This window comes from Cydia strobilella, chromosome 17 (genome assembly GCF_947568885.1).
Source record: "Cydia strobilella chromosome 17, ilCydStro3.1, whole genome shotgun sequence".
Classification (NCBI taxonomy): domain Eukaryota; kingdom Metazoa; phylum Arthropoda; class Insecta; order Lepidoptera; family Tortricidae; genus Cydia; species Cydia strobilella.
Genome location: NC_086057.1, coordinates 8,854,676 through 8,868,160, shown reverse-complemented (window position 1 = coordinate 8,868,160; position 13,485 = coordinate 8,854,676). Strand labels below are relative to the sequence as shown.

Sequence of the window (13,485 nt, the reverse complement as noted above, 5' to 3'; positions counted from 1 at the left end):
AAAAAATATTACTTAGCTATTATGCTGGTTGAAAGAAATATGCTGTCTACCCCTGCCTAAAGACGTAAGAGGATTAGTCGGGTTTACCACAGGATCGATAAATTCTTTATAAAACAGCGCGTGGATATATTGCGATACTATACCTACCTGAAGCTACGACGTCCTCTAAGGGGCAATACACTTAATTTGATTGATTGATGCATTGATTAAGACTTAATTTGATTAAGTTGTATATATCCTCGTTATAGGTCTTATTGAAGACCTACAGTTCTAATTAATCTATTTGAATGTGTTACTGTTACGTGTATTCCGTCTGAATCAGGAAATTAAGATATAATTATCTAACAAATAGAAATCCCATTTACTTTAATCCAATCTATAGGATATAATTACAAGTTTACATACAGGTAATGGCTGTAACCATTAATTAACTCATTAGCAATATGCATAGAAATTAAATATTATACCATGTATAGTTATATTAAAAATAAGACAAAAAAAACACATTTAATTATGAATTTATTTAACTAAGATAAACAATTGTATTAAAAAAATTAACAGTTTCTTCTCTGCAGTATTAAAACATTCACTTTGTAAGTTAACACAAACAATTGTTTATGATTTAGGTACAGTCAAGTGTAAAAATATGGGTGCATACAACTTACTCAAAAATATGTCTCATAGGTTCTCAATTCACCGACATAAGAGCTATGAGACATATATTTTAGTAAGATGTGGGCACCCATATTTTTACAGTTGTACATGTATATTCATATTATGGATGCTACAGCTACACCAGTGTGAATGTCTTAATACTATTTATGTGGACAACTACACTGTATTTATTTCCACATACACATACACACAAAGATAGATTCCACTTTATTCCACTGCTATGCCACATCATTTAAAAAATACATTTAGCAATAACAAATTACAGTTCAATGTCGCCTCCATCTTCAATCATTTCTCCCACGGCAGGCACCATAACAGGAGCCTCGATGATTTGTTTGCGGCCCTTAGCATCAACCACTTCAATGGTTTCCGGTTCAACCTCCATTTCAGTTTCTTCTTCGGCTTGGCGCTGTTTGAGGCCTGCTGCTGGTGATCTGCGAGAGAAATTGGATGGTAAAAATAGCATATTTGTCAAAAAAAATCTCACTCACTATACTTTTCTTTCAACAGAAAGAGAATTCTAATAAACCCAAACATAACAAAACTTCGGTGAAACACAGACATATTAAATATATTAATAACGGGTCACTAACGTATTTTAAGTCGAAAAACGCTCGACATGTTTCACTCCATACCAAGGAGTGTCATCAGGAGCTTGCCTTGATGGTGATGGACCGACGCAGACTGCGTTCTTTGACTTAAAATATGTGAGTGACCTGTATTAATATATTTAATAAACCCAAACATAATTTATTAATTGTGTTGTTTTATCCCAGAGTTCCTATGGCCACCTCCTGTGTCCATCAGCAGATTAGCTAGATGGCACCATAATATTGCATTGTCACCCAACTTACGTATGTATGTATGTGAAGAAGATGGGAAGTGTCTAGTCTAATTTATCTTGACCCGAATATAAGATTGCAAGTTAAAAGAAATCTTTTGGACATTGTATAAATGGGATTCCTATAATTTATATTTTGACAGTGCAAGACTATTTCAGGTTGTATCTTCTACTCTCTTTCCAATAAATATTGTAAAAGTCTGGTAACATTCCCAAAAAACAGGTTGGAAAGTAAAATTGAAATAAAGAATTTTCTTTTAGTCATCATAATTAAACTGCCTCTGTTTCAGAATAAGATTGTAAACTGTGCCACCTAATTATATATTGATTATGTAGAACAATCAAGCTAATAAGCATGAAGATGTTTTCATTATTTCCATGTTAATAAATAACAGTAACAATGTTTATAAATATCACAAACCTGATAAGTGAGATATCTCTCTGCACTTCTCTAACATCCCTCTGCCACTCAACCTCGCGTCCTTTCCTCAGCCTCTGCATGATGTAGTTGTTGGACCGCTTCTGCCTAATCTCCTCGACCTTTTTCATAGCTTCGATGGTCTTTGTCCATAACTCCCTGTTGTACTTGACGGGAGCGTGACGACGCTTTTCGAACTCAAACGATGGGTCAATAGCCAATTCCTTGCCAGCGGTCTTACGGTAAGCTTTGGTCCATTTGGTTTTACGCGGGTTCTTCTTCTTTTTGAATGCTGCGTGGCATTTTGAACGGCAGAATCTGAAAATCTGAACGGTGGTTTGGTTAGTTACAAAACTTGGTGAAATAAAGTTTTTGTAACGAAAAATATGGAAATCGTTTTACCTTGCAATCGTTTCTCACGAATTGGATCCCATGTCCAGGATATATCCTGGAGGAGCAGAAATAACACGTTTCTATACGCATTTTTCACACGTGCTGTTTTGATTATGACAGGAACGTCAAAAAGGAAAGGATAATAAATATGGCTGACTTTAGGGTTGCTATTTAAAATGATACTATCATGGTATATAAAAGGTATATAACTTTAACCGAAATAAATATTTACTTTATATATTTGTTTTCTATTTCATAAAAATAAAACTGCATTTATTTATATTTTTGGTAAAAATTATCTAGTCAAATTACCCTGCCATCTATTGACAGTTATAAGAAGCATAGTTTCTCTACTCGCCCCTAGATGTCAGTACAAGAGTTAGTCTATACGAAAATTTAGTCTATTCGACACTAGGTGTCGCTCTCAATTACATTTTTGATAACGGACAAGTTAAACCAGTTGGAGTAAGCCCCGGTTAAAGTGCCTATAAGTAGATAACTAAACTTTTCAGTTGACTGTCCGATTTATAGCTTTCCTAAAATACCGCACTGTTTACTCTGCGGCTGGATGTTAATCGTCTAATTACTGCACTGTTGCGTCAGAAACGGGCTATTGCGAGTTGGTTTTATGTCTCGTTGAATTTAAATATGAAGCCATTATTCTACGGCAGATTTATTAAAACGTAGGTTGTAATCAGTAATGTTTTAATTTTATGTCATGCGCTTTTGTCACAATACATAGGTTTTTTTTGTTACTTATATAATTCTATTTCTATTAGGTTGGTACCATAAATAGATACAGAGCATCTTTATAAGCTGGTATAACTATGTTTAGTAATCTCAAGGGTGTCAGGGTGAATATGTAGGTACATGATTATTGATTATGCTAATTAACGTTCCTATAAAGATATAATTTATTTATTAATTATCAGTGGGTACACGATAGCAAACGATAGGTATGTAGCAAATGTAGGTACTGTTTATCTATAGGGTAGCTAATAAGAGGTAAGTAAGTCCAGATCATTTTTTGTAAACTTTACCTATAGCAATATTATATAGATGTTAAATAGCTTGGGAATTTGCTCATTAGTGACAATAGTGACAATCAAATGATCAAACCAACAATGATACCATGACTTACTTGACTTATGGTCCTATATCCCCTAGATGGGGCAGAGGGCATCCACAGTGCTCCGCCATCCCGTTCGGTCTTGAGCTTCGCGCTTCATTTCGCTCCACGTCTTGCCAATGGTCGCCGCCTCTGCGATGATCGTCCGCCGCCAGGATTGCTTAGGGCGACCACGTTTCCGCTTTCCTTGGGGATTCCAGTCTAGGGCTTGCCTCGGGATGTGATCCGGGTCCCTTCGGAGCGTGTGGCCGATCCAGTTCCACTTGCGGCGTTTGATCTGCTGGTCGATCGGAGTCTCACCGCAACGTTCCCACAGATCTACATTGGATATTCTCTCGGGCCAGTATACACCGAGGATACGGCGAAGACAGCGGTTGATGAAGACTTGGAGCTGACGCGAGATGTTGTTAGTGACCTTCCACGTCTCACATCCGTACAGCAATGCGGTTCTCACGTTGGACCGGAATATCTTGAGCTTAACTCTCCTAGTCAGTTTCCGCGATTGCCATACCGGACGGAGCTGTGCGAAGGTTGCTTTCCCCTTGGCGATTCTCGAAGCGATGTCCTCTTCGGTCCCTCCTGTTTCCGACACTACACTACCGAGGTACGTAAACTTGTGGACCCTCTGTGCCGATGAGCAACGGCAACGAGCTCGTCGCTCCGCACCTCATTTCCTGGGTCTTCCGGATGTTTATCTTTAGTCCCACCTCCAAGGCGTCTCGCCGCAGGTCGTCCAGTTTGGCTTGCATGTCGGCGCGCGTGTGGCTCAATAGGCATAGGTCATCGGCATAGTCCAAATCTTCCAAGACGTTGGACAGTCCCCACTCTATGCCGCGGCGCTTGCTGTTGGTGGTGTTATTCATGATGCCATCGAGGACGACAAGGAATAGGAGAGGTGAAAGGAGACACCCCTGACGAACACCCGCATGGACCGGTATGTCCTCCGAGACGAGGCCGTCGTGAGTCACCCTACAAGAATACTTCCTGTAGATGGCCTTAATCATGTTCGTGATCTTCTCGGGGACTCCAATTTCACGCAGCCGGTCCCAGATACAGCTCCATCGCAGCGTGTCGAAGGCTTTTTCGAAATCCACAAAGGTCAAGTACATTTCCCTCTGCCATTCTGATGCTTGTTCGAGTATTATGCGCAAGGTGTTGATCTGGTCCGTACACGATCGGTTGGGTCGGAATCCAGCCTGCTCTTTGCGAAGAAGAGGTTCGACGGCCCTCGACAACCTGTCCAGGATGATCTTGCAGAGCACCTTAGAAGGAATCGAGAGCAAAGTGATGCCTCTCCAATTGCCACATTCACTGAGGTCTCCCTTTTTGGGCACGGTGATAAGAAGCCCTTTGTTCCAGTCGTCGGGTAACTCCTCGGCTGACCAGATGTTCCGTAGTAGGGGCGTCAGCGCGTTCGCAGCGGTAGAGACGTCAGCTTTCAGCATTTCCGCTGTGATGAGGTCGACTCCTGGGGCTTTCCCGTTCTAATGATACCATAGACGAGTTAATAATAAATAATGGTAATCTACATTCATAATATGTAATAATTGATGGCGTCAGTTAACGAGTTGTCAGTAGCTACTTATATAATACTCGTATATACCATATACTCAAGATAACATATACCTAGATACCTACATTGCAAACAGCTTTAAACGCCGTAAATATTTGTCGCCTTTTTAAACCGCCTCATAGAGTTTTACTAAATAGTAAATACCTCAATCAATGTGCCTTACAAAATAATATAGAACTGAAATATCTTCGTCATCTCGAGCGATGTCAATAGCAAATACTGAAACAGAAGTAATTTAAGAATCCTCCTTGCGTCGTATTCCTCAATATTGAGGAGGTCGTGCGTGACCTCCCGTATCATCTGTTTCTGTCTTTTGCGGTGTGGAGAGTTGGAGCATTTCACGGGCTGTCCCGTATAGACGCATTTTAATTCCTGTGCCAACTTTTTTTTCGGCATTTAAAGCAGGCGGTTATTTTTCTGTGCATAATTTTGACCATTTGTCATTAAAAAGTAAACTCCTGCAAATCTTCAGAAAATTCGCGTTCGTACGGGACAACGGTAGACAATTTCATGGAATGCTCAGGATCTGGTCAGACCAACGTATTGGACTGCATCCACGTCCAGGCCTTTTCCCATCTACTTTGCCGGTCACAAAGAGCTTTTCGATGTTGCCACCGTGTTTCCTTGCAATATGACCGAAGTATTCAAGGACATATTCGTAGACATCCGGATGACAGCCGCGACGAGATCTTGAGTTCTCGCAATAGGGAAACGTTAGTCCGAAATGCTGTCCTGGGGATATGGAGCATCTTGCTCCAGCACCACAGCTCGAAGGCGTCAATGCGTTTGCGGTCAGCAGCTGTCAAAATCCACGTCTCAGCGCCATACAAAAAGATCGAAAGGACTAGAGTCCGTAGAGTCCTAATTTAAGAATAATTGAGGTAAAATTTATTTGCCGTTTGTACACGTTTTATTTCACGCGATATCTCAATCTCCCGTCGCAATTTCCGCGCGGCGCGCCATATGTCTTATTCTCGTCTAATTATAGTTTATTTTTATTTTTTCCTGGCTTTTAAGCTGGGCTCTAGAGCAGGAATACGATTGTGTGTAAAGTGTGACACACTATTTTTACGTGTCTCTGTACCTATGAAAGTAAAACCAATGTAACTCCGTATAAGAAGAATAAGGTCTAAGGAAAAAACGAGCGTCGGAAATCAAGAAATAGTCATTCTCGAATAAAAGGCGCCACACCTTTGGCCTATACTCGGCTAGATGGCGTTGACGACACCGTTTTATACTTAACAATTTTAACACATATCAGTGAAAGAATATGTGACAGTCATATGGCGTTCTAAAAATAATAATAATATTAAAAAACATTTATCCATATAGTATGTATATATTAATTTATTGATATTTTTTACATTTTCATTTTTAGTTTTAATCGTGTGTCGATAGATGGCAGTAAATTTATTGTGAATTCAAATTGTACTATGACAATATTGACAATAACCATATACTATATACCTATTCTCTTTATTCTCCTTGGTAAAACGGTAATAAGCGTGCAGGTGGTCCGCTCCAAATGCCCGCTGCGTGGTCCTGACATATGAGGCGTGAGTAGATTCCTCATTACCTCATTACTCGTGCTGTACCTCAAATAACAATAAGAGGATTATTTCTAAACGTACATTTCAATATTAAGCTGATAGAAATCTGATTTTAATATCAATGTGTCCCGCTCGTACACTGCACTTCTTGCAACTCGGCTCGGCAAACGGGTAAGCACAAATACAAATAATTTTCAAAAATATAACTAGTGGCTCTGTGAGCTGTAGACCTCGCGTTAAGCTAAGAAAATGTAAATCAAGCGAAAAATATTTAGTTCGTTGAGTTATCACTGTGAACTTACAATAGTCTTAAGCGCCAATAGACTATATAGCGCTGATGATTATTTTCAAAAAAAATGATTATTTACATCATGGATAACTACCTGTACTATTATGTTCTGATTAGGAAAATGTACAGGAAAAAAAAAATTGACGCAAAAAATTCTATGGCAGGTCGTCCAAGTCGACCAAAATTTTTTCAAGTCAAAAAAAGCTTTCTTCTACTTTTCCTTACCGGAGTAAATGTGAACTTAAGATACGTTACAGCCACGGGTTGTCTGAATCGCAACTTATACTAGGGGGTTGACAGTTCGACTCACCAGGCGCCTGGTACGATATCAAGAACATTCAAATAACCGAGGGCCTGCTACGAAAATTAAAAAAAAACCTTTATTTGCCTCTTCGTCGCTCTTGGATACTCGAGAAATAGACACCCTCTGCAGTACATTCTAGGTGCATTTAATCCGTTTCGCTTCTGGCCAGAATTAATAGCACCGCTATTAATAGCAAATTACTTGTTGATACAAACGCATTCTGAATACAAGTGGTGGTTTAATGTGATGGTTTTTGAAGTTGTATTTATGGTTTTAATGCAGTATGACGACCTGATCACGTGACAGGGGAAGGCCTTAAAGGTACCTAAGTTCACTTTTTTGTTCTAAAGATTGGTGTACAAGTATACTTACGGCATTATTTGTGACGTTTTGTAAAAAATATAGATTTCCCAGATTAGTGAGAGGCAAACTACGTTTCGCAAACCGCAAGTATGATTTAATTTGTTTAAAAATGCATGATTGCATGATCTCTGGGTAAGCCTTTGTACTTAGATAAGAATGTGTCTTTCGGCTAATGGTACCTAATGATGATTATAAAATCCACTTAGGCCCACTTTCACCATCCCACTAACCCGGGGTTAAGCGGTTAAACCGTTAACCCAGTGTCAAATTGTACTGGTAACGACGGTAACTCCAGGTTTAACCGGGTAACCCCGGGTTAGCGGGATGGTGTAAGTGGGCCTTAAATTTTTTTATAGAGGGAAATCAAATAGGTACATTTAACATTGACCGTTGTTTCAATGAAATTAGATAAAACTGATAAAACGAAGTGTGCCTCTTACAATGCAGGGCCATTGTGTTACAATTCCAGCATTGTCATTTTACGCATGTCACCTCGTTTGTCACCATTGAATGCGACGTGATTTTCAGAGTTCCGTAACTTCTGATTATTGAATGCAGAGAAAAATTCTAAATGTTAAGTAATGCATTTTAACCACTACTTTGTATTTTAACTACTATTAAAGATTTTTTTACTGCACAGACTCTTCACACGTAGAACATTTCACTGCCATAGCATAAATAAGGAAGCAATACCTAGACCGACGTAGTGGGTTTTTAGGGCTACCACAATAGATCATAACTTCTTGAGCGACACAGAAGGACCATAACTAAACGCGCTAATAATAAAAGTGCAACGAAAGGAAAATAACGTACTTACGTACAAACGGAAGCCGTCTGTGTCACCATTGTGATGGGTTAGCGACAAAAGTTAAGCAAATAAGTTCCTAAGTATATCTATGTGAAATTTTCTACTATTAATTCAAACCCCTCAACGGAGGCAGCAAACCCGTGGCATATGACAGTTTTATGTTAGGGTTGGCGATTATGATAAATCATTTACTTACTTTATTGTAAGTATGATTAATATTAATTTAATATCCTGTCATCACTTGCTAAGGACTGCTATCGAAGACTAGGCTTCCTGATTCGCAACATGCGTGACTTTAAAGAGCCATTCGCACTGAAACTGGTCTATAACGCCTTTGTTAGAAGTAAGTTGGAGGCCTCGTCGGTCGTGTGGCACCCACACGAGTCAACGTATGCCTTGTTACTCGAGAAAATTCAAAAAGCCTTTTTAAGATCCTTGTACAAGAAAATGTACGGGTATTACCCGTTTCTGTACCCAACCAAATTCTTGTTAGGGACCCTCGGTTACAACTCGTTAGAGGTCAGGCGAAACTTTTCTTTATTGACTACGGCTTTACGGGTCCTGCGTGGCGAGTCAGACTGCCCAGAGCTGGTGTGCCGCCTGGTACGACGGTTTTTCTGACGTTCCCAGGATGGCTCTCAGGCCCCGCCGCCGCGACTTATTGGCAGTGCCGGCGGTTCGCACTGTGTCGCGTAAGAACTCGCCACTTCTTCGTGCTCTCACACTATTGAATGCGCTCCTGACGTCAGCTACTGACTGCGATATGTTTGCGTGGCGATGGACGGCTGTGTGCAATGCAGTGAATGTCTGAGGTTTTGTGAGAGGATGGATGATACGTGCTTAACTGTAGTAATTTAGTGTTGTAAATATATCATAGTACTAGTTGTAATTTAAATGTAATTAACTTTCATGGCGCATTAGTTTTACACTGTAATGTCATGTAAATGTGTTTTCAATAAATAAATAAATAATTTAATGATAACCTTACTCCCCCCTCTCCCCCTCCCTCCCTCTCCCCGCCCACCCCCTCTCGACCCTCCCTCGGCCCTCCTTTGATATAACCTTGTTTAATTTTGTAAAAAAATAAATTAACATATTGTCAATGTCATCAATTTGTCATTTTGTATATAAAATCACGTATTTTTATTAGTATTTCATTTAAATATTAACATGGAAATTTATTGCTCGAAAATATTGCCGAGCTTGAAAACAACGAACAAAATATTGTTTCTACTATATGTGCAGTGAATATAAAATCAAAGAAACACAATGTAGTCAAGACATTTAGTGAGTTAAAGCCACCAATAAAAGGAAGATAGTTTCTTTTTTTTTGACATTTAGATTTTTTTAAACATAAACCAGGTTTACAAGTAAAAAACAACCAAATTTACTGTATTTCGTGTAATACTTACTTTCTACCAACATGACATTGATCTTCATTTGGCAACAGTGACAACCCTGATGTACAACTGCTACAGATTTGCTAGTTCGATTGCGGGGTATGAATAAACTATTATATACTGCTGGTATGACTACATGACTGACACAGAACAAAACTAATTAAAGTGATAGATTGTCGCTGGCTCACTTCAAGTTGACGTGATTGCCGCTTAAGAATAGGGCGATAAATTATCTGAGATAATATTCCGGATGCATAACAGCAGTCAAAATCCGTCCACTGCTGATTGTGTGCCGATTTTATATTGTACCATGAAACTATCCTGAGCTGTTCCATCTAGCCATTACCAGAAATCGATCTAGTCATCTAGCCAACGGTTTGCAATGTGCTACAAACTGATAGAGCCTTAGCGGTTTCCATTACATAACTCACCTGCTAGAATGGTTGTTGTTTGGGGGTTGAGGGAGACGTCACCATCCTATCACCACTTCAGCGTGCTATTTCTTCAGGTTATGTTGGTAACTGACGTTTTTATGATAGGTACGGAATCCGCCAAGTATGCACTTGCGCTTGTCCCGAGCATATTTACTTGCATGGGAGGGGCGGCGGCGAAAAAATCGCACGTTTCATCCGTCATTAACATACACTCCGTAGGAATGACAACTACGCCGACTACTGATGCACTTATAAAAATGCAGGTATTTTTTAAACACTTCGAACACTTGAATTTCGTCAATGGAGTCGGAATGGTCGTCAAAAAAGCTTGTAAAACAAATGTAATTTTTAGGTTATTTGAGACGTAAGGGGTCATTAATTAATTACGTCAAACGAATTTGTAGGTTTTTTGACCCCTCCTCCCTCCCTTGTCACACTATTTGTTCTGCAGAAGAGGGCTATTCGAGCAATATATAAAATGAACCATAGAGACTCATTTAGAGATAAATTTAAGGAAATTGACATGATGACAGTGCACTGTCAATACATTTATGAGAATATTCTGTATGTATATAAAAACATTGCATACATAAGATTAATACTAGAAATAAGCATAAGCTCGCAGTGCTCTTCACTCGGCTCCATAAAATTAAAAAATCATTCATATGGGTAATTGTGTAAGATTTTATAATAAACTTTCAAATATCATCACTGAATTGTCTGTTAATAAATTTAAAAATTATGTAAAACGTAAGCTTATCTCTAAAGCCTATTATAGCACACAAGACTACATGAATGATGAAACACCATGGGATTAAGTGTGATTAAAAACAATCAATTATTTATTATTATGTTAATAATTATGAAATTGATAATTCTATGAATATATTAGGATTATTAGGTAATCCGTATTTTTACATTTAGATTTTTATTCTAGAAAGTTTCTAGACTAAGTAGTATTTTTTTATACAATGTTGGTGTTTGACGATCCTTTTGTGAAATTCTTATTATTAAGTTTGACATTTCTATAATAATTTGCTTGTTGTTAATTGTTTTTAAGACTCCATCAATAAATTGCTCTGATATTTAGATAAGGGTAATATTTGTAAAACTTGACAATTTAAAAGTGCTTGTTGCTAGACCTATTTGAATAAAGAATATATTGACTGACTTTAGTCACATTTGGCAAACCCCTCCCCCCTGGTGTGACGTCACATTTTTGGCAATCTTGTATTCAACGAAATCGGCAATTCGAATTAGGTATCATTAATATTTTTTTCAAAATATTTTAAGATTAGTAATTTTATACACAAAATCGATTAGGAAAGAAAATTAAACGAATTAAAACTATTATCGTTCCACAAACTCGTTATTTAACTTTACAACGAACAAAAAGAACCCGGCCAAGTGCGAGTCGGTCGCGTTCTAAGGGTTCCGTACATTACACAATTTTTACCAATGTATTTTTTTATGTGAAACGTGAGTGAAATGTCTTTCAAAAAACCCGTTTTACGTTACATGTCCGTCTTTGGGTCAACTTACGTAAATATGTGTACCTTTCAACTTAATTGGTCCAGTAGTTGCGGCGTAAATAAGGCTGTGACAGACGGACAGACAGGCAGACGCACGAGTGATCCTATAAAGGTTCCGTTTCTTCCTTTTGAGGTACGGAAGTTTACGGAACCCTTTAAAAAATCGGTTACTTATGAAGTTAGTGACGTCACAAATTTTGTGGCTCCCCTCCCCCTTGTCACAACGTCACATTTTCTTGCCCCCCTCCCCCTAAACGTGTGATGTAATTAATGGATGATCTCTAAGACGAAAGGGGACGAAGTCACCTGACTGCTTCTCCATACAAACGTAGTCCGCATTTTTCTCCCTGGATATTGGCATTATGGAAAATATTTTTACACAATTTATTGTACCTACTAAGAGCGCTCTCACAAGAAAAGTCGAAATATTGTAAAATTGATAATATTCCTCAATGAAATACAGGACTTTGCGCTCATTATTAAAAACAATTAGACCGACACTTTCTGTCCACTCACTATAATTAAACTTCTATCGAAAACATCGCTTATAAATAATATATTACTACTATTTTATGTTATACATTAAACAAGTTCTATCACTATAGACCTAAAATTATTTAGACAAATATTAAGTTGGAAACGTGATTTCTTGATAACCCCAGGAACATTTTTGGTAGCGCCAGAGACGTGAAAAAGAGACGGTATAAAAGTTATGCCCCTTCATTTTTATTTTATTTTTCGATTTTTCTACCTATAGGAATAGTAGATGATACGGAGTGTATGAAGATGAACATCTGCAGATATGAAAAAAAAAATTAGCCTAATGCTATTGCACTTTGTCTGTGCATTTTGTAGATTCACTTATGCAAGCCAAACGAAAAAAAGAAAGTTTAATTGCGCACAGATTGCACGATAAGGCATTGTCTTTAGCATTAAGGATGCGTGCGATTCATAAGATCTGCATAATGCATAACAAATGAGGAGGAACAATGATAAGCAGCACCTTGTTTACAATCCCGGTGTACGATCAGATCAATCATACGTTTAAACTTTTTGTTTATGAATGGAAGCGTACCTATAATTTAAGAACTAAATGGTGTCCAAATTTTCAAAGTCCGAAAATATTGTCACAGGAAAATGAAAAATAGTCATAATATTATATTGGTCCTGTGGCAGAACAGCAGCGAAATAGTTAAGTACCTTAATATTACTTATTTGATACTGTTATAGCATTATATTTAACTTTAATATTAGGTATTTGAGGTTAGGTGAATGAATTCTTGAATTTCATTCATAATTTCTCCATGCAATTTCGAACCTCACTGTACATTCTTTAAGGCAATGGGTGGGTTAAACACAAAAAAATCCAGAAATAGACATTGATAAATATCGACGCACTTTCTTCGGGTCATCTTGTGTATGTAGCCATCTTAACATCTGACATCGTTGACTTTTCTCTTCCGCGTGTAATTCTCAACTACTTCATTCTAGCAATCCGCACTCACGTAAATTCAACCCCCACTTGCCTTGCCATGTCTAATTAATCCCATTCATGCATTTCTATCAACATAATTACGAGTACAATCTATCGTATGTCCATCACGTCCCCACAAAATGCGGTCCTTCATTCCCCTGTCCCGTAAAACCGTCAGCGCGTTCACTGACCACCCGCAACATCAGTTTGATGTCACGTACGCTCGTCTAGACGCCGTAGCTCAACGTGGAAAAATGTGACTTTGCGCCGGATTAATGGATGACACTGTTTATGTGTTAAAT

The 13,485-nt window shown here is 38.3% G+C and overlaps 1 protein-coding gene and 1 pseudogene across 1 annotated transcript; both read right to left on the bottom strand.

The window, feature by feature from the left end:
- Positions 1-502: 502 nt before the first annotated feature.
- Positions 503-2,483, bottom strand: LOC134748776 (probable ribosome biogenesis protein RLP24). The gene is made up of 3 exons (XM_063683554.1): positions 2,337-2,483; positions 1,938-2,260; positions 503-1,109 (listed from the first exon to the last, which is right to left on the bottom strand). Exons 1-3 carry the CDS (start codon positions 2,415-2,417, stop codon positions 935-937), a joined length of 579 nt encoding a protein of 192 aa, XP_063539624.1. The 5' UTR covers positions 2,418-2,483; the 3' UTR covers positions 503-934.
- A 990-nt stretch (positions 2,484-3,473) lies between these two features.
- Positions 3,474-13,485, bottom strand: part of LOC134749091 (uncharacterized) — an 88,274-nt pseudogene continuing 78,262 nt past the window's right edge.